The 25645-nt window shown below is 40.4% G+C and overlaps 3 protein-coding genes across 15 annotated transcripts in view; all 3 read left to right on the top strand.

Moving 5' to 3' along the window:
* The first annotated feature begins 33 nt into the window (after positions 1-33).
* On the top strand, positions 34-4918 carry LOC145441594 (uncharacterized). 4 transcript variants are annotated; one of them, XM_080319501.1, is made up of 4 exons: positions 34-333; positions 2473-2562; positions 2619-2694; positions 3009-4918. In XM_080319501.1, exons 1-4 carry the CDS (start codon positions 270-272, stop codon positions 3187-3189), a joined length of 411 nt encoding a protein of 136 aa, XP_080175627.1. In that variant the 5' UTR covers positions 34-269; the 3' UTR covers positions 3190-4918. The 4 variants fall into 4 exon arrangements, 1 of the variants encoding a protein (XP_080175627.1); XR_013915863.1 differs by lacking the exon at positions 34-333 and adding an exon at positions 1233-1373 and having other exon boundaries at positions 2619-4918; XR_013915861.1 differs by lacking the exon at positions 34-333 and having other exon boundaries at positions 2425-2562; positions 2619-2721.
* Positions 4919-5708: 790 nt separating this feature from the next.
* LOC145441587 (transmembrane anterior posterior transformation protein 1 homolog) lies at positions 5709-12102 on the top strand. Its single transcript, XM_080319490.1, has 11 exons — positions 5709-5873; positions 7096-7226; positions 7353-7480; positions 7546-7705; positions 7779-7908; positions 8066-8220; positions 8287-8437; positions 8808-8989; positions 9049-9125; positions 9189-9394; positions 10570-12102. The coding sequence occupies exons 1-11, from the start codon at positions 5864-5866 to the stop codon at positions 11061-11063; spliced, it is 1824 nt and encodes a 607-aa protein (XP_080175616.1). The 5' UTR covers positions 5709-5863; the 3' UTR covers positions 11064-12102.
* A 4672-nt stretch (positions 12103-16774) lies between these two features.
* The window catches only part of LOC145441555 (protein unc-80 homolog), a 48514-nt gene continuing 39643 nt past the window's right edge, over positions 16775-25645 (top strand). For 3 of the 10 annotated variants that reach the window (XR_013915854.1, XR_013915852.1, XR_013915853.1), the window contains exons 1-13: positions 16775-17096; positions 17220-17271; positions 17339-17495; positions 20366-20579; positions 20639-20767; positions 20826-20993; positions 21067-21206; positions 22244-22320; positions 22371-22550; positions 22612-22707; positions 24062-24107; positions 25419-25449; positions 25524-25581. Coding sequence is in view for 7 of the 10 variants with exons in the window: in XM_080319451.1 (XP_080175577.1) it covers positions 16990-17096; positions 17220-17271; positions 17339-17495; positions 20366-20579; positions 20639-20767; positions 20826-20993; positions 21067-21206; positions 22244-22320; positions 22371-22550; positions 22612-22707; positions 24062-24107; positions 25419-25449; positions 25524-25581 (1455 nt within the window). In the remaining 3 variants the exon portion in view is untranslated. Of the gene's footprint in view, positions 17097-17219; positions 17272-17338; positions 17496-18461; positions 19535-20365; positions 20580-20638; positions 20768-20825; positions 20994-21066; positions 21207-22243; positions 22321-22370; positions 22551-22611; positions 22708-24061; positions 24108-25418; positions 25450-25523; positions 25582-25645 lie in introns of those variants that run through there. The other 7 variants (XM_080319445.1, XM_080319450.1, XM_080319444.1 and 4 more) reach the window with 5 other exon arrangements.

Below are 25645 nucleotides of genomic sequence, written 5' to 3'. Positions count from 1 at the left end.
CATTACCACAATCTTGTAGTATAGTCAATGATATATATACAATGATTGGAAACTCCAGTGAGCTCTGCGTTTGAGCGCGTCGCGAGTCATGCTTCACTACAGGAATGAAATCGATGTAAACAAACGGTTCGCCAGCAATCTTTCTTCAGGAACTGGCGTTAATGTAGTGAAAAGTTTTTTATCGAGACCTATTTTGCACGTGAAATGTGTGCATACTGTACAGGTTTTGGCCAATACCAGTAGCATGGCTTAATATTCAGACGAAACTGATGTACCAGTGTGCCTACGTGATGAACACTATGATCGGAGGTGGTCTCGCAGTATCAAATAAAGGTGGATATACTTCATAGTACGAGCTAGAGTTGGGATCAGGTCACTATCTTCAAGTCATTGCAAATTTTTAATCTAGTCACGAAGTCATTTCTAATTTTTTCAAGTCAATTCAGGCAGGTTCTAAAACTGACTCTGAAGTCAGGCCTTCTGAAGTTGTGAAAGTAGGCAAAACCTACTTGAGGATATCGCATAAAGCATCACGTTTTTGAAGTAATAATAGTCATTATTCCTTTGTTACGGAGATTCATCTTGTGATCCGAATGCTCATATATACAATTGAATAAAAATAAAAATATTTTTGTTTGATACATATCAGGAGTAATCGTCAGCAGCTTGTAGATACAGTATACAATTGACTAACAGATGAATACAAAGTAAAGTCTAACTCATTTCTTCATACTACTCGAGTACTTTTCAGACCGTTCATTTTCTGCTTCAACAAGTAGATTTCAACATCCAATTGACTAAGAAACGTCTGCAAAACCTGGTCTTAACCTACTTTTTCAAACTACGGTACAATTTACCATGATATGATGGTATATCTTATAAGTGTATGTGTGCGCAAGAGCGACCCACAATAGGTAGAAAGTTCCTGCCACTGTCCATGTCAGGTTTGATAGACTTGTGCACAGCCAATGATCTATAAATGATTGTTCACAGCATATACTTTGTATAGTCATTAAATTGTGATGTTGTCCATGTCCAGTCCAGTTTGTCAACTCTTACAGTCATAGTTGACTTGCAAGATGGTGACTTCGAAGAATGGGACGGGATAGAGACTATCCAACAATCCCCTTCACTCAACAAATCTCCATCTCCACATCACCATCTATGCCCTCAACGGTCGAGGTGATCATGGAAGAAGTTGATCGAATCCGAGCATCATAACAATGTGTCATCGCATGGGTATTACAGAAGCAGGATTTTGAACAGCTTAAATACCTCACCTCTTCATGGACTCCTAAATGCTCTGATACTAGTCGTGTCTAAATTTCAATGAGGATACCAACACCATAATATCATTGAAAATTTTATACAGGGTATGGATATTTCATTTACTATAACACTTAAAAACTGCATAAACAACTTTTGTTATCATGTCAGACTTGTTGTCATCTAAATTCAGAATAACAAGAACCAAAATCCTAGTCAACGGAAAGCATTTAAGTCAAGTGAATATGTAGCAAAAAGGGATTTTCTTGTTTATGCAAATTACAATATCAGATATACCTATGTTCAAGCCAGGGCCGGCCAACCCGTGGCCCGGTGGCCCGCGAGAAGGTTTTGAGTGGCCCGCGAGGTAATATCCGAAATTTCTAATATAATGGATTGCACAGATTTTAAGCTTGCAAGGCCAACCAAAATTTGATTAGTCTGGCCGCAATACTTGAGATGTGATGACTAGAATATCAGTTCCGACGCATTGACAGATCCATCAGTCATTCACATATTGGTATATCTTCGTACACTACAATAAAGCAGAATAATTTGCGATAGATTTATCAAAGGTAAAAATTTCTACAAGCTTAGCGCAATATGTTGCCACTCGATTTCTTGTTTTTAATATTGTTGCCCTTTTGTGAAAATGGAAGAACACCTAATGTATCAGCTTGAGTCTAACTATATTCGCGATTACGAGACAAAGTGTCGTTCAACATATGCGACCTTGCGTTTGCGCTCGCAGTAAGACCGTCGACCATGTAACCTAGGCAGGACATGATTGGCGCATGTTGGTCACAGCTTTCGATATCGATATGTCCATGCGCCGAATAGCCCAATCCTTGCAAACTTAGCCCAGCGATATACAGCAGACCCGCAATACAGTCAAGCGACAATATTATTGATCTACGAACTTCAAAAAATTTTCGCACTTAGTGGCCTGCACAAAAGTTCGTCAATCAAATGTGGCCCTTAGGCCAAAAAGGTTGGCCAGCCAGCCCTGGTTTAAGCCATTCGATAAATGTACTGTCTGCATCTATTTTTGTTGTAATTTGTGAAACTGTGCTGTGCTATTATGAACAATCGAATAACTGTGCCTAGTAGTTGATAACGTCAATGTTTCTTGTCACGTAACAAAAATATATATTCTCAAATGTTATTTTTTCGAGCTTTCTTATCCTCTCTTAATGACAATAACAGGACAGCAGTTGGATGGTAGAGCAGCGATCTCACATGACGTTGAACATCGGAGGGCATTCAAGCATCAAGTACCATGGCATTTGAACACTAGTATGTTTCAAGCCTCTTTAGAAATCAATTAGTCTTTGAAAATTACCATATCGCAGGTGCGGCCAGATTTCCTGATCAGGATAAAAATGATTCCAATAACGGATCAAGACTCAATCTCTTGGTGATAATGAGGTAGTCTGCTCGATGGTTGGCAAAAATGTCCGTATCAAATTTATCATTGTTGTTGTTTTCTTGTCTCTTTGATAAGCTTCCCTGCTCACGAACTTCGTTGCTGTTTCTGCGGCATAAGAATATCTCCAGTTTTGCAGTAGCGGCATATCTTTTTCCAGCTAGTACAAGTGAAGCAATATTATCTGGAATGTAATATGGCAGTTGTAGCTGAACTTGGTTGTCATATTCACAAGGCACACGAAATTATCCACAGGTTGCATTGTAGTGTCCATCTCTTCACCTCTCGTACTCGAATAATATGTATTTTCTTTCAGCAAGACTATTTTTCTCTGCATCAATCGATCCAATGAGTATCAATCCAATCCGGCACCATTCGTCAAAGTATTATTCATTTTGACTACAATCTTTGGAAATATCTTAATGTCTGAAGCAAAGTGGAACATGACATGGTTGCTTCTCATGGACGGCCTGGCGTGCCGAAATCCCACAAGATAATGATTTGCACTTTTATTAAGATCCCTGAATCCTTTTCAATTTCCTCGCGGCTTTGGGTTGCTTTGCGGCTGTTTCAATACACGAACAATCTTTTCTTGAAAGTTAAAATGGACTATAATTTATAAAAAAATGTTAACGATCCTGTAAAAAATTTATGCATTAGACATTTACAGAATGGGAATTTGTTATGTCACAGTTTTGCCAGTCAACTACAATTGAAATCAAGTTATTTATTCAATCCGTCAAGTATTTTCCGTACTGCCGCATATGCAATATATATGAGCAATGTGCATATTCAAGAGAGATGTTGCATTGGATGATTGTGGAGTTACATTGCTGGAAAAATAACCTGGGTAGCAGCACATACAATGCAAGTTGATGCTCATGCTCAGGTCATAAAGCGTGATGCAAATGGCGAAAAGTTATGAAGGTTATACATAAAAAACCATAGACGTACACACTATACAATGACGAAGGTTACAAAATCATTTCCTAACCTTTCAATGAATAAGACACCATAGAATGTTGCTCGCAAATGCATAAATCATCTATTTTGTACAATCCTTCCAGCTATCAATCTTAACGAGTACTCCATGTTAATTTTCAAGGTTTACAGGCAATTCATGGGGAGCACCTCACAACGGGTAGTTCATATCAAAGAAGTGCCAAAACGTTTACCAGGTATATTTTGAATAAATGGGCATTGGTAGATGTTTTCGGACACCCCGGTGTGAAAGATTCAACTATTGAGAGAAGTACGACATATCACGCCAGGTCGATGTGAACAATACTAACTATGGAGTGATTATCCTAAATGTCATTCTAGTGCAGTGGTTCCCAACCTTTTTCGACTCATCACCCCCTTTTCATGCTCAACGCCGATCATCGCCCTCCAAATTTTGTGAACCGAAAAACCGGTATACAAACAGTCATCACCGGCGGGTTGACTAAAAAAAAAAAGGTCAACTTTTCCGTTCCACTTCGAATTTTCCACTTTTGCAACTGAATTTTCGTGGGATGACTAAAAATAAAAAAAAAGGTTATTTCTCTGACTTGACTCCAACATAGCCGTTTTAACTCGTCATTGCCCCCCTATCGCCCCCTTCGCTATTTTCGCCCCCCCCCCCATCGCCTCCTTTGTCCATTTTCGCCCCCTTCGCCATTTTCACCCCCCCCTAGACCGCCAAATCGCCCACGTTGGGAACCACTGTTCTAGTGCATTGTTTTGCCGATGGTATATTCTTTGGAACAATGCCGATTCTCATCATTGATGTGGATTCAACGGCCTGATCAAGTAAAAAGTTATATATGTTAGCATTTTAGCAATCAGTACAATGATAGTTTTCGGTTAGTTCCGATTTTATATTATGAAGGTACAATCGCTATATTGGTACAATAGTTGCCAGTTAACTCGGCCCTTGGTGAATTCGGCCTCACAATATTACAATATATACTATCTAAAACAACTTAGTTGCTCACACAATTATCGTAATCAACCCTTCTCTTTTAAAAAATCAGGTGACGTAAATGCTGCCAGAAAAATTTCAAATCCTCTTTCAACAATCCTTCCAGGTTCTGCACATCTATATTGACGCTCACCCACAGTATCTATAAATTCTTTAGGCTGTGTCGTACATGCATGGTTGCAACTGATGCTAAAATGCCTCGCAGCTAGTCTGTACTTTGATAAATGTGCATTGTTAAAAGTTGTATTACATCCTATTATGCAGCACTGCCTCACTATGCTCAAGAAACCAACAAAAACTAAACCGATTGGGGAAAATCAGTGAATTAGTATGCCAGCAAGGCCGATCGCAGCACCCCACCACAGTCGACATACGCAATCCCGTTTCTGTACTCAAGCATATCCCGCGACGGACTGATTTCGCCGGGAAACTATCTTATAGCGTTAAGGGGCGTGGCAGTTTCCAATCATTGTATATATATCATTGAGTATAGTATACAACAATCGTTGCTTATAATCCGAAAAATTGTCAAAACTCCATGCATTTGGACACACCATGCTGATGCGTGCTTGCCACCATTCAAGTTTATTCTAGGTTAGAACACTGTAAAAACATACTAGCTATGCGTTATTACCATTCATCAAAGCCAGCTATCCCCAATTCAATGTCATTTTGCTAAAAATCTTCATTTTTCACCCTTTCTCCATAAGAGCTCATTGTAAGTTTGCCCGGGCTTGATCTTTGTTTACATCCTGCTGCAACCTGATTGGTCCGTGTCAAAGGTCACGTAAGTGTCTATTTTACTATTCTTCGAATTCCAAAATATGGTAACCCTAATCTAGCGTAGCACTTCGTGTCGATATATATCTTCTACCTATATATGGGTGTCCTACTCGCGTACTTTAATATTTAGGGTGGCTGACACGTCTGCCAGACGAATAGCCTTGGAAATTATTTTTCCAGTACCGAAGGAATAGAGAGTAGAGACTAGCGTTGTGAAATCCATATCCTATCTAGAGGCAACTTCCTGATAACTCGACATAGGGTATTCCCCGTTCAAGCCGTTGAAATTGCCGGGTGGTCGGACGTGTCGTCGGGTCATCGTAGCTGCTACCGTAATTCTTCCCGAGAAGACTTCGTTTCTTCACATGGATGGAACCAAAATAGCCATGTACAGTTGAGAATAAGTCACAAGACTCTGAAACGATATGAAAGAAAGTAAGATATTAAGAAATCGTAGACTGATTTTTAGTTGTTCCAAATCGAGGCACGAGGCTTCGAAGACTTAGGAGACTGCTTACGTTACGTTAATTTTGTATTGAAGTGCCGACATGCTACGAACAATTCTCCTTACCCCAGCCAGCAAGTTAACAGACTCTGAATTACCCCGTGTTTGTCCAAGAAAAGAAACCGACCCCGTGTTTCTTCATTAAAGTGAATAAACGGATAGTACCCGTAGTGCATGACTTTACCACTCTGTTTTGCCACTCTGGTAGCGAAACTACGCAAACCTGTAAAAACGCGAAGTGGAAGAAATTGAAAAGAAACTTATGTGATGGAAGTGTTTCAGCTTGGTGAACACATCAACCATCAAAGGAATGAACTGATTGAACCCCAAAGCATAAGATATATAGTGCTTACTTTCGAATTTGTGTACATGAGTACAAGACCTTATTGATAGAGGCTAGAAATTGTGAAATTCAAGAGAAACAGGCACCAACAATCAATCTGGTTTCTCTTTCATTCCTCTTTTCCCGTGTATGGATTGCTATGGCCCTATACTGGAATGTCGGTAAGTTGTGCCTAATATTACATGTGAGCAGCGATGTTTTTCCAAGTTGAAGTACCGTGATTTAATGAAAAAAAATAAAAAAAATAAACAAGAGTGTGAGCACATGACACCGATTCTATACAGGTGCTATGAGCTATGGTAGATCAGGGATCTGCATTATACCCAGAGTGGAACTGAGATTCCATAGGGGCATTATACTAAAGCATGGCAGAAGTTTTTTACGCTGGATGGCCATCTTGCTGCAACCCTGCACATTTTCCCTGGCTCGAGGACCTGGTACTGCAATAGATTTTACTTGTCAGTGACTGTGTTCCGGTCAATCCAGTTGGATGGGCCCTAATTGTTTCCTCCCATGTAAAATCTTCAAAAAAGTCATAAATATTACGAATATAGAAGCACTAAAAACGACTCTCTGCACAAATCAGGTCATTTGTATAACGATGAATAGAAAATAAAAGAGTATGAAGTATTACATTCTATCCGTATCCATTACCAACTGTATAGACTAGGTGGCTAATAATTGCAGTGTCTCTACGCCATTGCCGCTCTGGTATTAATGTGATTCCTGCTGCTTTAACAAGGGAATGGGACTCTATAACAATAAGGATAGGCCTAAATGTGGATTTTAAGCCTTGTTTTTTTTTTCAGGGATGTCCTTTATGCAATACTTCTCTCGTGAAGTGACTCACGGATATTTTCTCGATGAAAATGACTCGAGATACACCGAGAGACGGCAGCGAGTGTATACATTCCTCCGACAGCCCATAGAAATTGAAAAGGTATGTCACATTCAATTGTAATTAGGCGGGTACAGTTTTGTGGTATATAGTTCGAATATATAAGCCTATATGCTTTCTACAGTGTGAATACCCACATGGATTAAAATTCTTGTACTAAACTTACAGATGATGACGTATGGATTTTTCTTATGTTTGGATGTTTTTCTCTACACATTCACTCTGCTTCCTATCAGAATCGGACTTGCGTTCTTGAAATTAGTATTGGCTATATTTTCCTGCAGCGGATGGAACAGGTAGGCTTTTATTGTTCAATTCACCTAGAATTTACAAGCCTTCACAGTACCGGTTCTCGTTTCAGGACGGCGTTTCTCGATCCAGCTCAGAAATGTGATATTTTGAAGGCTTTCATCTTCATTGTAACTGTGTATCTGATGTCATACATCGACACTTCGTTCATTTACCATTTGGTGCGCGCTCAAACTTTAATCAAGTTGTACATTATTTACAATATGTTGGAGGTGGGTAAACGTCACTGTAGGGTAGCCTAATCTCATCTCTGTGAATTTTGACATCGCTGTTTCTTTTGCTAAGGTCGCTGATCGCTTGTTCTCATCGTTCGGGCAAGATATTTTAGACGCTTTATTCTGGACGGCGACAGAATCCACGCGGGATAATTTGCCAAGGATATTCCTTCACACTGTTCTGGCCGTGATCTATGTCTGTATCCTTGAAAATCAGCTGAGGTCGCTTTGTTTCATTTTGTATAATACTTGTCATGTTTAGAATTTAGTTGGTTATCAAGACATTACTGCCCAACGCCTGTCATTGCGATAGTGGAAATTGGAATTGTTATGTTCTTAACAACAATGCATCATCAGTTTTTCACACAGTTTTGGTACTATTTGAAGCCACTACTATCAACTGTGCATTCAACTCTCACAACAAGGTTCTGCTCACTGTCATGATGGCTAATAATTTCGTTGAAATCAAAGGCACTGTTTTCAAGAAGTATGACAAAAATAACCTGTTTCAGGTAAGACAATTAGTTTAACACATCTTTGAGCGTAAATGTTCAAAAGCCAGATGTTTATCTTTGCAGATATCGTGCTCTGATGTTCGTGAGAGATTTCATTACTATGCTTTATTGTTCGTCGTACTGCTTAGGAACATGCAGCAATATTCATGGAGTTATGAACACTTCACGGAAATTATGCCGCATATGCTTATGGTGATATTTGCAGAATACCTAGGTTTGTATTGCTGACGAAGCCGTATTAGCATATCACTCAGTTATCACTGTGTATCAGGGCATAAATGTCCACGGTCCAATGTGGATTCTATAGTGACTATGGACGACTCATACATGCAAGCTTCTGGTGATTTGCAATGGCAAACAATGTGGGTAAAGTGTGTACTGTGCATTGTGCAATGCAGTCAAGAGACAACTGTGACTCGACTTCTTCAACAAGCATTAACTTTGCTTTTTTACAACGTCAAATGAAAAAATGTATTTTGTGGTATTGATAATACTTGTGACAATCGCACTGTGCACTTTATGGATGGTTCTGATTCCAAGTTATCATTATCTATTAATTTTGAAACCATGTTTTTCCATTTTAGTTGATTGGTTCAAACACGCGTTTGTGCTAAAATTCAATCATATTCCCTTGGAATCATACATGGAGTACAGAACGACTCTAGCCTATGACTTGGTCAACGGACGGCAGAAAGGATCGATTTCTGATCATTATGACGTCATATCACGCCGGATGGGATTCATACCCCTGCCGCTATCAGTTTTGGTGAGATAGAACTGATTTTCTTCCTGGAAATTTTAAATTACAACAGCAATGATTTCCAGCTGTTCCACATCATTCGGATATCTGTGAACTTCCATGGTGCCGGTGGGGTGATCGCGGTTTTCCTAGGATTCGTGATGTGAGATACCTTCACTCTTCTCTCATAAGATTGGTATTTAGGCGTCTCTCTTTCTGTCTTAAGATTGAATCTGGTCAAGGTGTTGATTAATATTGTATTGCTGGGCAAAGCAGCCAAGTACATCGACGAAGACATTGCGTCTGCGACCAAATCGGAATCCGGAGATGTTTGCGTCATCGATCCCTTTGAGCAAAGAGGTACCAAGACGATTTTGGTACAGAGATCGAAGAAATTGAAGCCAGTAGCCTCTGTTGCTGCTACAAAGTCGGGTGCGTGGCTATTTTTGTGATTTTTTTTATCGCTGTTCTTAGGTAGGTGACGAGATTTATGACGGAGGCACTCGCTCAAATGTTGACACAAGTTCACTCCATCGTTTTAGAGTAATTCCACTTCTACTTGAATGATTCACAAGCTCTGATTGAAGAAGTGAATCGATAGCAAGACCAGAGGTGGCCAAATGTATTCAGCATTGCTACTCAAGCAGACGTAGATGTGATGTCGTATCTTTGTGCCGAATTACGAGTAGCAGTAGCAATTTCTGTGACATTCCAAAACTAATCAAGTAGTAGAAAAGAACTTGAGTGGTTCGAAGAAGTTGATCTGGCCCGGTTTCGCATACCTTCAGCAGTAAATCAGAAGCAGGCTGCTTTCGAAATTGCAAGATGCATCAACTCCAACGGAGCCGTTTTCAAAAATATATTTCGCTACGATGATATGATTTATTTCGCTGACAAAAGCTGAAACAATTTACCTGACAGATGCAATTCAAACCCGTCGCAAATCTACTTCATAGTTTTAGAAGGCAACGCGTTTATGGTAACTATTGTTTTAACACCCCCTCAAAAAAGTACTTCGTTGCTGAGCGCCACAGGCAGCAACAGTGTGTGAAAGGCAAGTTGGTCAGTAACGACTTACTTTACTTTTTTGGAGCACCCGGGTTAATTTTGCCTACTTACACTACATACGTGGTTATGATTTGTGCGTGCTTCCACTTCTACTTGAACAGTTTTAGGCAAAACCACCTACTTCAAACCATCCGTATTTTTCAAAGTATAAATTGGATTTGGGATATATCTGCTCATGTCTTGTATGTTTGAAAACGTGTGAAAGAGCCACCACGGTAACTGCTGAAGATATCATCAAAGTTTTTACCAGTTTGTCGTGGCATTCGTCTTTAGTCGCAATTCGGAAAGTAGCCACCTCTGATTAATTGCCGAAAGTATGGAAATTCCCGACAAAATCTGCATCTTAAAACTACTTTTAACACATTTCATGCCTTTCATTTTCTATTTCCACTTGGGGTAGTTTTGGGGCGCTTTGGAAATTGGTACTTGTGCTTGTAGTTGAGTAGAAATTTATTTACTTCTACTGGGGTAGAAAGTGAAACCACACCCGATGGAAGTAACAGCAAGACATAGGAAACGACTGTGAACCTCTTTTCCAGCCGGGGGCAGCTTGACAAACGTGGGCTCCGCTGTCGCCGAGACTGTCGGCTCCATGAGGGGCACCAGGCGGCGTGTGGCGGGAAGGAGTGTCTGGTTCTGCGACGCCAGATCCAGTTCGGACGATGAATACACTCTGCGGCGGCGGCCGAAAGCCTCACGTGACCACGAAACTCCCGAAGGCCGTTCCGCCACTCCCGAATTTGACCGGGCCTCGGCAGCAGATGCGTCGTCTCCGGGTGAAGCGCTCGGCGGAATGAGCACCGTCACAACGCCGGCGAAAGAACGGTCGATGCGACCGCCGTCTATTGACATGACCATGATCAGCAGCGCCGCGTCTTTGACCGACTTGGCCACTCTCGACGGCGAAGACAGCAGGATAATAACCTCTGGCGAGTTTAAGGCTAGCGATGTAAATTCGGAACGGAAGGATCAGGAACGTTTTACTTTAGGGGGACAGGCGATTGATAATGACTTGAAGCTTTCTGCCGATTGACGACTCATTCGCGGCCTGTAGCATAGAGTGGAGCCTGGCCGATATCGAATTTTTGAGCCGATACCGATAAAATGGTTAAATAGCGCCTTCACCAATAACCCCGATATTCAAATGATATGGCCTTAAAGGGGCACTGCACTCTAAAAATGATGTGGTGTCAAATTGAAGGGCAAAACGAGAAAAGAATTTTGGCCGCAACCATTTTCTTCAGAACGCCACCTTAATGGAGCTGCAATTTATTGAAATATCCACATGTGTTTCACGCTCCAGCAGTCACGCAGAGATCGAACTTAATACAGTTGTCAGCCGATGTTATGAAGGAAATGATTCATGTCTAACAATGTTTTATAAATCATAATAGGACATGATCTGTTTCTGTCCTAAAGAAATGGAATACACTGGGCCCGATTTTGACATGAATCTCTTGACTGGACATCTTCCGTTCACCGCGGTATCTAAACCACCTAGGCTTGTACGACATATCTCCTTCATTACATCGCCTGACAACTATATAAAGTTCAATCTCTGCGTGACTGCTGGAGCGTGAAACGCTTGTGGAAATTTCAATAAATTGCAGCTCCATTATGGTGGCGTTCTGAAGAAAATGGTTCCGGCCAAAAAAAATTCTCGATTTGCCCTCCAAGTTGAGACCGCATCATTTTTAGAGTGCAGTGCCCCTTTAAGCTTGCAACGCTTTCCAAAACTTCAGAGCATTTATTTGAGCAGCTTTACAGCCATTGATATGCCGGGATATGATATAAACTAGGCCCCTGTGAGTTATCACAAATTTGACAATATTTTCAGTCTAGCAGTCGAAATTACCGAGTATTGCTACCACTTGCTGCAATTCTGTGACGGCACGAAGAATGCTGATACATTTTAGAGGTAAATGGCCTTTGCCGATATTTCTTTTAAAGTCCGATATCGACTCGATATGATCGGTCAGGCTCTAGCAAAGAGTGCAATGTTCTGAAAGTCTATCGCTTGTTATGTCGAAGTTGCCTTAAGGATAGTGTGAACAAAGTGAGCATGAACAATTTTTGCTGGTTTTCCGGACCTTCAACGTGCGGACTTGCGGGTGCTATCGGGTCGTCTCTAGGGCTGGGCGAAATCGCGTACCTGAGTGATTCGATTCTGAATCACGAAATATGCTTGGAGTCGAGTAATCGAGTATCACTCATTATGACGCCATAACGGAATGTAGTACGTCAAAGATCAAATATAGACCGTCTATATGCCAGCACAAAGAATGTAATGCCTGTTATCCATCTCTTAAAAGATACTTTGGTATTTTTTTCGACCATACCGATTTTATTCCACTTGGTGATAATGTTGTGGGATAATCATGACTTCGGAAATGTGTTACATCCAGTAACCTGCGTATATAGCTTTATACCATATGTTTCGCATGCTACGATACCGCCAATCGAGGTTTCGGGGCTTAACAGTGAAAATTAGTATCGAAACTATAACTTTCGTTGATAAATTAACTTTCAGTGGTGAGAAACCTATAATGTCAGTACTCGAAAAAATCGTATTTTACTACTCGACTCGAATCATTAAAATTAATACTCGATTCAGATTCTAGTACTCGAATCATTGTGCCCAGCCCTAGTCGTCTCTGTTGTGTAAGATGAGAACTGCTTCATTGAGCAGCTGTCTCGGCGTATAAGTGTGGTGTGAATAGGAGGGGTACATAAAGGCCCGCAGATAAGTTTGTAGGCAGGTTTTTACGACTTGGAAAGGATCTGGCGAGCGTGAACACATGTCCTGGTGAGACGTGTATAATGTTTATCCGAACTGAATTCCGGTTGGTTTCAAATGTGTTTCTCAGCGTCAAATTATCAAGGCGATAATTTATAGATATATTGGTCTAATAATTCACGAGACTACTGTGCAAATATGTTTATTTCACAACCTTATAATCAATGTTCCCTCTAATTTTTGACGAGTCTGCGCGCACTCACCAACGCACTGCGCGGTCCCTTGAACAGCAAGTGCGTAACGACAAAAAAAGGTCATCACTTCGGGTTTTCTGTGCGCAGAGACCGTGTCAGCAGTGCGCAGCTTAGAGGGAACATTGCTTATAATGTAGGGTGGCAACTTCCCCGTTACTTTGCCATAATAATTAAACGATAAACATGGTGTTAGCATAGTATCCCACAATTGTGTGGGCACAAGCAAATCTCACGGCTCGCCGCGATTGGTCTACGTTACACTTTCCATTTGGCTAAAGGCAATTTGAGGGTAATTTTTGACCGGCTTGACGAGCGCGAAATTTGATAAAATTGGTAAAGCTACCAATGTACTGATTACGCAAATATAAATTTTATTGTGCTCGTGGGCCTAGAACCCCAAAACACCATCCGCAATTTTCATAGTAGGCTAACTGAGTTTGGTATTGTGTTGTGACGCATCTATGTCGTCTATGAGCAAATGAGCAGCAGCGCAAACCGCAATTCTATTGGCCAGACTTGGAACACTAGATAATTGTAGTTGGGTTAATTTTACTAAATCAGAGCGAAATGCAAGTAATCTAATTCTAATCTAATTTGCGAACTGTTATTATGCTCCAATTCTAATCTAATTTGTGAAATGACCCTATGCTCTAATTTTAGTTCTAATCTAATTTATTGTTTTCCTGAAAATGCCTCTTTGTCCGAGACATTTTGCAGCGAGTTATCAAGAATACCCCTCTCGCGTATGGAAATCAAGCGGCCATCGCCTTACTTATACCGTGCACGTGCGTGCAATCATAGAAGTTATTGTGATGAATAACAGCCTGCTAGCGTAGCTTGTAGTCTGCGAGCGAATAACATTCTAGTTTTTAAAACTTACGTTAGTACAACGTCGTTCTGACTAACATGGTTGGTGCTCATGGTTACCACAAAAGAAGTGATATTTTATTAGAGTAGTACAATACAACATATCATGATCAATGATCATGAACGACATTTTATTTTGAACTATATGAGCTCCGCACGATAACCGACAACGCTTTAGTTTAGATATTGGGGTTAGCCAGACATGTTACCGGCTGAAATACTATCTCATAAAGATTGATCTTGTGGGGACGTCCTATACCGTTTTCTAATCGTCTCTGTCTTGGCAGTGTCTGGGCCAGCCATTGCACGTCAAGGCAATATGCTTATTGATACAGCTGACTCTCGATCGAAGGAATGCTGTTGCCATCGCAGAAGCCGTTTCAGCTGGTGTGGAATAGTGTTGTTGGGCACAGGCGAATAGCTTATTTTGAAACAACAACAATAATAATTTGAAACTGAAATAAATATTAGCATTTCAAAATGCTTTATTTCGCGTTTTTCCAAAATATCAAATCAGATCGCCGGCCGCGATTGCGGTGACCCCTGGTATTGTAAAAAACGAGCCAAGCTTGGTGTACAGACGTTAACCATTTTCACGGTTATGGGAACGCACTGTGATTTGTTATGAACGGATTTTTGCTGTATTCATTTCCCTTCACAATTTCTTTCAATTTCAAGTTTTTGCGAATTTAGTGATTATAATTATAATCCAATTTGAAAAAAATGTTTAGGTCTAATTCTAATCTAATTTGGAAAACGCTGTGTAGCTCTAATTCTAATCTAATTTGGAAGAAACTGTATAACTCTAGTTCTAATTCTAATCTAATTCAGAAAAGCTGAAAACTTTCTAGTTGTCTGCTATTGGCCATTGTTGCGCAAGCGATTGAGCATGAGCAATGCTCATTGGGCATTCACACTCTCTTGCTCCGAGCTGCGGCTGCTTATTCCAAACGGCATGGTTGCGTCACAATGAAAAATGAAAGGCGGATTTTGAGGGGTTCCAGGAACACCACCACAATAAAATTTATATTATCGTAATCAGTACCCCAGTAGCTTTCGATTGCTACCAATTTCATCAAATTTCGCTCACGTCAAACCCGTGAAAAATCACCGTCAAATTGCTAAAATTAATGAAAAACATTCGGACGCTGATTTGCTGGGAATTCGTTGTGAAGAGCCGCGATAAAACTTACTTCCACATAGTGACTATCACTTGGGAAATGTAGGCTACTTCAATGTGGAAATAAAATTATTTTCGAATTCTATGAGCATCGTTTTAACGTGGCTATCTCAATGAAGTTTCCAGCAAATCAGCGTAATTATTTATCTAAGTATTTATCCACACTTTGTCACTGATCCTTTCTGAAGATGAAAACACGTGAAAAAATCAACAGCTCATATCAAGCATGCCTAGCACTACGTTGCTTGTCAATGGCGAGGTGACCAAATTTGCCACAGATGCTGCTATTTTAAAAAGTGCTCAAAAATTCAAGTTGGATTTGGGCACCTGCTACTTGTTGGAATTAAGCCAAATTTAGTTTGCAGCGCAAGTTATGCAACCTATCGATATATTTCCTATGTCAGTAAAATTCGGAAGGTTTTTTTGAACAGCCCAGGCGATATTGTAGCTTAGTAATCTATCATATTATTGATTTGGTCTCGATCACTTGTACGGTCATTATCAAATGCGACACTGAATTAAGAGCATTAGATGTAGGCTAGTATCACCGGTGCTTCGTACAGATCGATCGAGGTCTATGCAGAATCGATGCGAAGGAAGGTAGAAAAAATGACTTGGGCTTGGGTCGAGCCACTATACAGCATTAGTATATTTGTGTACGATACAGATTTGACACGCTTTCATCTGAATATCAAATTCTATGTAATGGGAAAATATGGTTAGGATTCACTCAAACGCCCTGCTTTGAGAAACGTCCCTGAGACTTGTATTGATCGCATCGAGCGAAAAAGCGTTTCATTCAATTATAACGTACGTTCTGCGAAATCCGACGGATCTAATTCTATTTACCTTCCCCAGAGCGGGCCGAACTCTTCGGTAAACACACTATAGACTTCAAATCCAATGCGTAGGGAGTCAGTCGCGCAACTCTGCACAAGCGGTTGATCCACCGTTTGCCCCGTTCACGCGATTGTGTGAATGGCCAACGAAATCAGGAAATTAAAGGGATTCAAGAATTTAACAGTGAAATATTCAGTCAGGAATATCAATTCGACAATTGGACTTCTGATGATTGTCGCTGTGTAGAGAAGAACAGCATTTGTTTGAATCGATTGTTGGAACTTATGTTATTTGATATTTCATTGCTTCGGAGTTCTTACTAGAATTACCATATATTACAGTTGCAAGGCGCAGTGGCTATTGGTACAGCCTTGGCTTTAACTATAACTCGTCATTATTATTCGGTGCCGCAATGGAACGACATTTCACAGGCTAGAAGTAGACATACCGCTGCATGTTCCATTGCCCGTATTCAGGCTGCATTTGCGGACGTGGATAGGGGCTATCACGGTGCCACACATTTGGGCACCCTGGTAGAAGATATAGGGATACAAGACTGTGAAGGTTGACAACTAAAACAACGAAAAGTTGATTCAGTCTTATTAGTAACTTCATACGATGTATAGGGCTATGCTATGGGGTAGCCTATAACTGATGACTAGGGCAAGTTTTTGTTGCAGTTAAATCCGTGGAAAGTTGCATTTATTTTTGAAAAAAGTTCTAGAAGTTGCATTTTGCTCGGTTGACTAAACAAAAGGTCAATTTTCCGGCTCAGCTCCCGAAATACCCGTAAAAGCGTTACTTCGGTGCGGATTTACGATGTTTCAGTCGAATCTGGCCGTGTATTTCACCAAAATCGAAAAAGTTGCACTATAAGACTCCTTTAAACAGCTTAAAACAGCATTCTACATATCTTACGAGTCTTTAGGAAGCTGTAAAAAAAGTTGCAAAAGTTGCAAAAACTTGCCTTACTAATGACCGACTCGACTACCGTTATCGATACCAAAAAGCACGCTACCTGCCACAACAATAATGAATTGCATTTCATATTGACAAATACGACTACAGCGAGGCATAACACATGAAGACAAGAGAAATGGTCAAGCATCCTGTTGAGTTCTTGACGTCGACCGCGGATTCCACATCAGTCTCCATGGCGATTGAAATAGTCCTCTGGGGGCTAACCAAGTAAGTTGGGAATGGTATCATTGTATGATTTCATTTCGAAATGTAACTGTTATCATATATCACATATCTGAAATGAAATTATCATCGTGAAAGTACTGATTTCACAAATATTTCTACTCCCAGGTCATTTTTGAAACAGGAAGTTGGCACGAAATCGTCAAATAGCGCTTGCGTGGTAATAAATATATCTACTTTCTCGTGCAGTGGGCCGGGTGATGTCTAGGTGATTGCTTCATGTTTAGGCCCTTGAGCAGATCTTGGTGGAGCATAAATTTCACGGGATTTCAACGTCTCTGTGCGAAGCGGTCAAAAGGACATCGATCCTCGAGCTAATCGAGGCTGCGTTGCCGTACGTAATGCATTGCGTGGCCGCTACATTGAGCAGACGTAATCAATTAGGTAAGATAAAACGACACGATGCTTCCTAATTTCTATTTCTGTTCGGTTCAAATCTAACCGCTTTTGCCGACAGATAGGGGCCTGATCATGAGTGAAGGTAGGCAAAACAGGTTAGATCTTGATTTATAAGGCTCTGCTGGTATCTGCTTCCAAGACTTCAAATCCGTTGAATCAGGTATCAGCTTTAGTTTGGTGTATCAAGCGTAAATATTTCGTAAAGGAGCTTCCCGGGCTTACGGCTTTTATCGCTGTATAGATTTCGCGTACAGGCCCAATACTGAGACTGCATGGGCTGCGTTTATGCCAATTTTGTTCGAACTATACCTATTTACCTATGCTTTTCATACTCGCTCAGACATCGCGTGTAAGCTAAATCAGGATGATCGCGCAGCTATAGCTCACTGAAGTGGATATTTGTAGGTTGTAGAAACAATAGGGCTGGGCACAATGATTCGAGTACTCGAATCTGAATCGAGTATTAATTTTAATGATTCGAGTCGAGTAGTAAAAGACGATTTTTTCGAGTACTGAAATTATGCGGTCCTTACCACTGAAAGTTGATTTATCAACGAAGAGTTTATCAACGATCAACGAGTTTATGCTAATTTCACTGTTGAAGCCTCAAAACATTGATTGGCCGTATCGTAGCATACGAAACATGAAGTACAAAGCTACAAACGTTACTGGAAATAGCACATTTCCGAAGTCATGATCATCCCACAATATTGTCACCAAGTGCAATGAAATCGGTATGGTCGAAAAAAATAACAAAGTATCCTTAATATGATGGATAAAAGGCATTATATTCTTTGTGGTCGCTTAAAAGGTACAAATTTGAACTTTGACAAATATTATTCTGCTATGACGTCATAATGAGTGATACTCGATTACTCGACTCGACTCGAAGCATTTTACGTGATTCAGAATCGAATCACTCAGGTACTCGATTTTGCCCAGCCCTAGAAACAATATACTGTGCAATCTTTGAATAGTATATTGGGGGCCTACGATACTATGATAAGTATCGTAGGTCCCGGTATATTCATATTGAAATGAACCCGAATATTTTCGGCTGACACTCGTCAAGGGTAATCGTCAGCCACTAGTAGAGAATTGGAGAGGACATTGTATATTTACAATTGCATCGTGTAATATTTGAGGATAACCGCGCGTGTATAACAGCACGTCACAATTTAATTCGCGGAATAAGATGCAGTGCAGCAATACGGAAGTGGTAAGGAAAATATACATTTCTCCTCGCAACATGGAGGTGGTATCGTCGATATAATGACGAATTTTCAAGCTTTTCAAAATGAATCGCTATATCTACATTTTCCGAAATGTCTCTGTGATATATTTTCAAAACGTTGAGCCCGATCGATACAGATTCACGTAAATCCAATTTGCCGCCTAAATTTCAAGATTCGAAGAGAACCGAACACCTGCCGAGTTCACGGAATCTCATTTGAAAATACAAACGAGAAATAAATCGAATAGCAATCGACGAAAGCAATAACAGAGAAAGGGCATCGCAACTGTTAGTTCCTGCGAAGGATTTCCACCAATCGTGTACCTATCTATGCGGCGTTACGCAATATATCACATGTGTTATGTCAGGCAGTGTTGAATACAATCTTTCTACGTTGAACTTGCCTCCCGTGGGATCGCCGTAGCTAATGAAAAAGTAATGAAAATCAATCTTACGCTTGGTATGAGGTGATTGAAAACTGATTGCTCATTACGAAGAATGCGCCTCGTAGATGCATCGCATGCGAACAAGCATCCAGACACAATTTCCGTTGCACACGTCTATTGTGTCATGTATCCCGTACAATTATTAATCCAATATTGCTATCAGTGGCGGCGAATCCGCATGCATGGACTATAAGCTATATTAGAGGTGTGCAACTTCGCTGTTACGCGAGCTAGATACGATTACTGAGGATCACCGCGGACCACACATACAGTAACATCGATCGGGTGCGACTTGGACGTGGATTCCTGAAAGCAAATCTTGCGAGGCGCGGACATTTGTGAAGGTTATTTAATAAATTTGGTCAAAGTATTCATGCGCAAAGTCGTCTTTTCGTCCCACTCTTTTTCCATACAGAGAGCTGGCCGGCTGCACACAATACCAAATTTACACTTTCTTCGTGGGCGGCAACATTTTTGTTTTTGTTTTGTGGGCCTCAGGTTGCAAACTCCTGCGATATATAGTTATTTTGTAACTTATCCTAAATGTAGTCCATCATCTGATGATGCTTCGTTGGTCCGCACCATGATCACGAATATGTATAATCCTGGCACTGAAGTGCCGAGAGCGAGTATTGATAGAACTACGAATGACCTTGTTTGGCGATTTAATTTGATACTACCGCTGTTTTATTTTTTTATGGTCAGCACCATATTGCCGATGCGGATTCACGAAAGGATAAGGGTGATCCTAATTTCCAATATGATTTAATCTTGCTCAGAATCTGAACGTGATTAAAGTCTGATCCCGTATACAGGACGAATTATTTGTATTCCGTTCTTTGTAGTCCACGATCGCCGATTATTATTATCAATGATAAGCGTTAGTTACAAACACTAGCAAGTGGGTACACTGCATATTTTCAAGTATATAGGCTCATAAAACGTTGTAGTGATTGCAGTAGACAAAGCGCACAAAGCATATTTCTGATGTAACGAATGTGCATTGTGCCGTGTGCATCAGCTCTGAACGCCGGGCCTATGGGATCCTTTTCGGTCCATGTCGTTAGAGAAGGAAAGGGGTCTTGGTCGAGAGCTTGTGCCAGGTGTTCACATTTTGAAATAAATTTGCAAGAATAGCTATGCGTGCTTCAAGCGTTCTTGCCGCATTTTTTCAGGTCAAGGAGATAAGCTGAATGTACCCTCCACCAAGTTGCTGCACACGCTCCACGTTTTACTGCAGGATTCTATGAACACTCGGCCTGAAGGCGACGACGAAAACAGATTTCCTCTCCGAAGTGGCGTCATATCCAACATCGGATTGTTCGTCTATCTATTTGCGCCTCTGGCGAACGCAATCAAAGAGTCTGATCTTACTTTTAAACTTTCAAGGTGAGTCTTCTCGGTGAAGCCCTCGCCGCCACTGTAACGGAAAATGTTCATTCTTTCAGTGGTTTGAAAATTTGGGGGCCGCTATGGAGCCATGATATCCCGGATTTAGCCGCAATGAAGTCTTTCATCACACCAGACATCGAAACATGCGTGCTTGAAATGCAAGCGGACGACACCGAAACTGATAGGTGTGGCGATTTCATACTATAGAAAAGATGACATCATATTGAGACATTCTTGTCACAGCGACAATGATGACTCAAAATCGCACCAGGTGACTGCGTTTGATGTCACTGTGTTAAAATGCCTATTCTTCTATCGATGGTCGGAAGATGGGGTGCTATGGGCTATGACGTATTTACTGAAGAGACTGCTTCCCCACCAATTAGAGCGCCATAAAGGTCGCAATTCCAAGTGGGTTATTCATAATTGGTCTGATAGTTCATGTAAAGTCCTGCGCCCGACACGTCTTCTCCACAATTATTAGAACTCATTGCCGGAGAAGCAAGTCTTTGTGCGCATCAAAATCGATAGCTGTAGCGGACAACATGCTGTCGAAAGGTTCTTCAGGTACAGACGCAATTGCAGAATCGTCTGCGAGACTGGAAGGCAAAAAGTTGCATTTGGGTCAGCAAGTATTTTCTTGACATTGATTATTATAGTTTCGGTACAGCGTAAGTGTAAAAGTGAAACGTGTATGCACTCCATAATATTTATCTCACTGACCGTAGGCTCTCTCTCTCTCTCTCTCGTCATCGCAACGAGGTTACGGCTCAAAACCATATAGATATTAAGCAAACTACGTGATCACTTCTAATATAATTGAGCTTCAACGTGTAAGATACGAATAAACATTTGGTTACATATGTATGTATATAGGTATGATATAATATACATCACCGACATAGACGTGGATAATTTGGTTATATTTCATTAGTAATAGGAATGGCGCTGACGTTCGGTTCATGTTCGCGTGCGCGGTGCGTATATCTTGATAATTCAGAGATTCTCGTTCACAAATGAAACTTGTCAGGTTGTATACCGTATTACCATATTTGTGAAATACCGATATATTTCATCGCGGTCTTAGCATCATTCATGAAAACGCGAACTAATCAAATGTATAGATTTCCAGCGAACAAAATACAACACAAAACTGAGAGGAACCTTGTGACGTAATATATTATACCGATATTCGTGATTTAGATTGACTCCGTTATTTTAGTTGTTAACAATAAAATGATTCGCTTACAGCCGTCGCTGCTACATGATCGGCCTAGGCCTATATATATTCCCCAGGATATATATATATATATCAATCTATCCAGTTTTCCAAATCCCTGGTATTCCCGTGCAGCAGTAGAGTTATATATATCCGATGAGAGACAAATCATATACAAAATCCATATTTGCTTGGAATTTGCACGTGTTCACAGTGAACCAGAACCTTTCATGTGTGGTCGCACGATTCCTTTGTTACCAACTGTACAGTACATGTGTACAATGTACAATGTACATGTACTGTACATGTACTTGTACAGTACAATTGTACTTTACGCAGCCTAATATTCGGTAATGGCCCTGAGTGCGTATAAGGGATTCAGTAGGGCCTATCTATATTAACTTTTATTATAATTGATTGCAAGTTTGTATTTGTATTCAAGGCGACGTCGGTCAAACCAGAAGATCGAAACGATTCCTCGATAAATTCAGAATCAGCGAGTTCCGTCGCAAGCCGAAGGTAGCCTAGCCTGTGTCTTGGTCACCAATTACGTTGCTTTTTATAATCAGACTCAAACCGATCCACGTATTAAGCCAAGTCTCGCGAAACCGCCCTGGTTCTCTTCGTCGAAAGATTCTGGCACCCTGTCAGATTCCGAGGAAAAATCGGCCAAGTCGAACAAGTCGATGCGAATGAGCTCGAAAAGAGGGCCAGCTCATCGGAAGAAGTTTCCGAAAGCGTCATCAGTCGTAAATGAATGCTGATACCATGATGAATGCACGATGTGATTCTTTCCACGTGATTTTACAGGCGACTTCGGATGACCCGCCGAGATATGAAGTCGTGATGAGACGTACACTAGTGAGACAAGCTTCCTTCGATATTTCTGTTACTACTCACTTCGAGGTAGCCTACTCTATTTCAAAACCATTGCTGAGTTTGATGAAGCGTATCATAGATATACACTATACAGTATGCACATTAGGGCTCTTCAAAAATGACTTTTTTTGTCAAATCGTAATGGCTACTTGATAAAATTGTTATAGGTTACCTAATTTAAGCCTACACACAAAACTTGGTTCAATTCCAGCCAGTAACCGTTTTGCTACAGGAGAAGAAAGTTTCTATTTATTATATAATAATAAATATTAAATTTGAAAATTTTCTGTTCACCCCATGAAAGTGTTAGGCTGTCTATAGAAACGATGCTCACCAAATTTGGTTCAATTCCAACCAGTGGAAGTGGAATTATTGCCGTCGAAAAATTTTGATTTGAATAAAATAGTATTTACGGTGACCGATTCTTTATTTATTTATTATAGTTGTGCTCACCGTAAATACTATTTTATTCAAATCAAAATTTTTCGACGGCAATAACTCCGCTTCTACTGGTAGGAATTGAACCAGATTTGGTGAGGATCGTTTCTATAGACAGCCTAACACTTTCCTGGGGTGAACGGAAAATTTTCAAATTTTTTATTATTTATTTTTTTATAATAAATAGGTACTTTCTTCTCCTGTAGCAAAGCGGTTACTGGCTGGAATTGAACCAAATTTTGTGTGTAGGCTTAAATTCGGTAACCTAACAATTTTATCAAGTAGCCAGTACGATTTGACAAAAAAAAGTCATTTTTGAAGAGCCCTAATGTACATTGCACACTTGTATAGAGCAGCATATTGGATGGGTTACATGTACCTATTATTACAGTGGTTCACAAGCCTTTTTAGACGCGCCCCCTTTATGATAGTGAAAAATGACGCACCCCGCTTATCGTCATATGACAATATGCAGCAGAATGCTAGCAATTCCAACGGATAGTTTGATGGCATGGAAGGTTATGAATGTTGATGAGATAATTCTAAAATATGACATTCAGACTCAGAGCAATAACTATGAAATGAAGGTAAATCGCGCGAAGCTCGAACGATTTTTCAGTTGACTGCAGCTTCGCGCCCCCTTCAGACGCTTTTACGCCCCTCGCCCCACAGGGGGGCGTACCCCCAGTTTTAGAACCACTGTATTATAACGTAGCGTAGTTCAGTGCCGCTCAGTAAAACAACATGAAATGATCCATTGTCTGCTTACTGTATAAAAGTTTTTGCTTTAGTTTTGAATAACTCTTGGTGGGATAAGGACATGATACACACAACCTGAAAACCCTCCCCAATCTGCTTTATTCCGCGCAATAACGTGTGTCCCAATATAAAGTGTTCCTTATTGCAAATGTCACTGTGTCACACATAATAAATATATCTACAGAAGGCTGGACACAAATTGGAACGGGGCAGATCAGTAGATCTTGACGGTGAGCTTTTCTTATTGTTCGTCGGTTACTACATATTTGACGAATATATCGGATTGACGTGGTGCATTGGATTTTCATACAGTGCAGATATCTCTTGTCTGGTGTCCGCATTCATATATATTTATCAGCATTTCAATTCCAACGTCCGTTATTAATTGTAGGCAGGGCTGGGCACAATGATTCGAGTACTCTAATCTGAATCGATTGTTAATTTTAATGATTCGAGTCGAGTAATAAAAGGCGATTTTTTCGAGTACTGAAATTATACGCTCGTCGTCACTGAAAGTTAATTTTTCAATGAGAATTATAGTTTCGATACTAATTTTCACTGTTGAAGCCTTGAAACCTTGATTGACCGTATCGTAGCGCACGAAACGTATGTTACAAAGCTACGAACGTTACTGGAAATAGCACATTTCCGAAGTCATGGTCAGCCTACAACATTGTCACAAAGTGCAATGAAATCGGTAAGGTCGAAAAAATACCAAAGTATCCTTAATGTCTTAGATAACAGGCATTATATTCTTTGTGGTCGTATAAAAGGTACACATTTGAACTTTGATATATTACATTCTATGCTATGAAGTCATAATGAGTGCTACTCGATTACTCGACTCGAAGCATATTGCGTGGTTCAGAATCGAATCACTCAGGTACTCGATTTTTCCCAGCCCTAATTGTAGGCCTACAAGACATTTTTCATATAATGACACTAATTTTAGGGCAGGTCATCACCATCATTGGTTTATTAGCAATTTTATCAGTTCAATACACCACAAAATGCGATACAATGAAAAGATAGGAAGTAGACTTGGAGTAGTCTATGGAGGTTTGCTTTCACCTGGGGTCCTCAAATCCCCTAGTGGTTCGCGAACTAGTTTTGGAGGTTCCTTGTAAGGCCAATGTTTAAATACATAATCAAGAAACTACGAAACCTGATTTAATCGTCGGGAGTGACCAGCGCTGCGTGGGACAGTGCTTACCTATAGTATGGTCATTTGTTGCTTATTTTAGGCATGGAATACCTGATCTATGTGATGACGTCATATAACCTAAATCGAGATTGGGCCAATATATCTAGACCTTTTTGTCATGGGCTTCTAACATTTGTTTTCGGTACGTGGGAAACCTGAGTTTTTGGGCATTACATATTTAATTCTATCCATAATCTACTATCTACATGCATACATTCTAACTAGGCCTATACCAGAGAAGGTTTATTCCAAGAGGAAAATTCCGTATTCAGCAGCACTATTATATTGATACAGATGATATTAGACTAGAATTAACCTATGTTACATATTGGTTCAGATTCCACTGATCCGGAGAAAGATATCGAAAAGTAAGGCTATAATTATATTTTATCAATTTATTTCACTATTCAGTTTTCATGAAACTCCGAACAACCGTTCTTAGACCTTCCAACTCGGATGACATGCACTCGATAAATGTCGCAATACCGGAGGAATACCAGGTTTGAATAGAAACTATGATTCACGAGATTAATTTTTCATATTGGATGTCGTGGGAATCTTTGC

This window comes from Botryllus schlosseri, chromosome 6 (genome assembly GCF_051294905.1).
Source record: "Botryllus schlosseri isolate E-star chromosome 6, Bs_hap1, whole genome shotgun sequence".
Taxonomy (NCBI): Eukaryota; Metazoa; Chordata; class Ascidiacea; order Stolidobranchia; family Styelidae; genus Botryllus; species Botryllus schlosseri.
The sequence above is the reverse complement of the archived record's forward strand: the minus strand, read 5'-3'. Positions and strand labels throughout refer to the sequence as shown.

What these genes read in the sequence shown, in the direction of transcription:
- LOC145441594 (XM_080319501.1), top strand. Translation starts at nt 270, where the DNA reads ATGTACCAGTGTGCCTACGTGATGAACACTATGATCGGAGGTGGTCTC. An exon ending in TCTCGCAGTATCAAATAAAG is followed by an intron (nt 334 to 2,472) that starts GTGGATATACTT and finishes TGACAATAACAG; the next exon opens with GACAGCAGTTGGATGGTAGA. An exon ending in ACCATGGCATTTGAACACTA is followed by an intron (nt 2,563 to 2,618) that starts GTATGTTTCAAG and finishes ACCATATCGCAG; the next exon opens with GTGCGGCCAGATTTCCTGAT.
- LOC145441587 (XM_080319490.1), top strand. An exon ending in AGCCCATAGAAATTGAAAAG is followed by an intron (nt 7,227 to 7,352) that starts GTATGTCACATT and finishes CTAAACTTACAG; the next exon opens with ATGATGACGTATGGATTTTT. An exon ending in TTATTTACAATATGTTGGAG is followed by an intron (nt 7,706 to 7,778) that starts GTGGGTAAACGT and finishes TCTTTTGCTAAG; the next exon opens with GTCGCTGATCGCTTGTTCTC.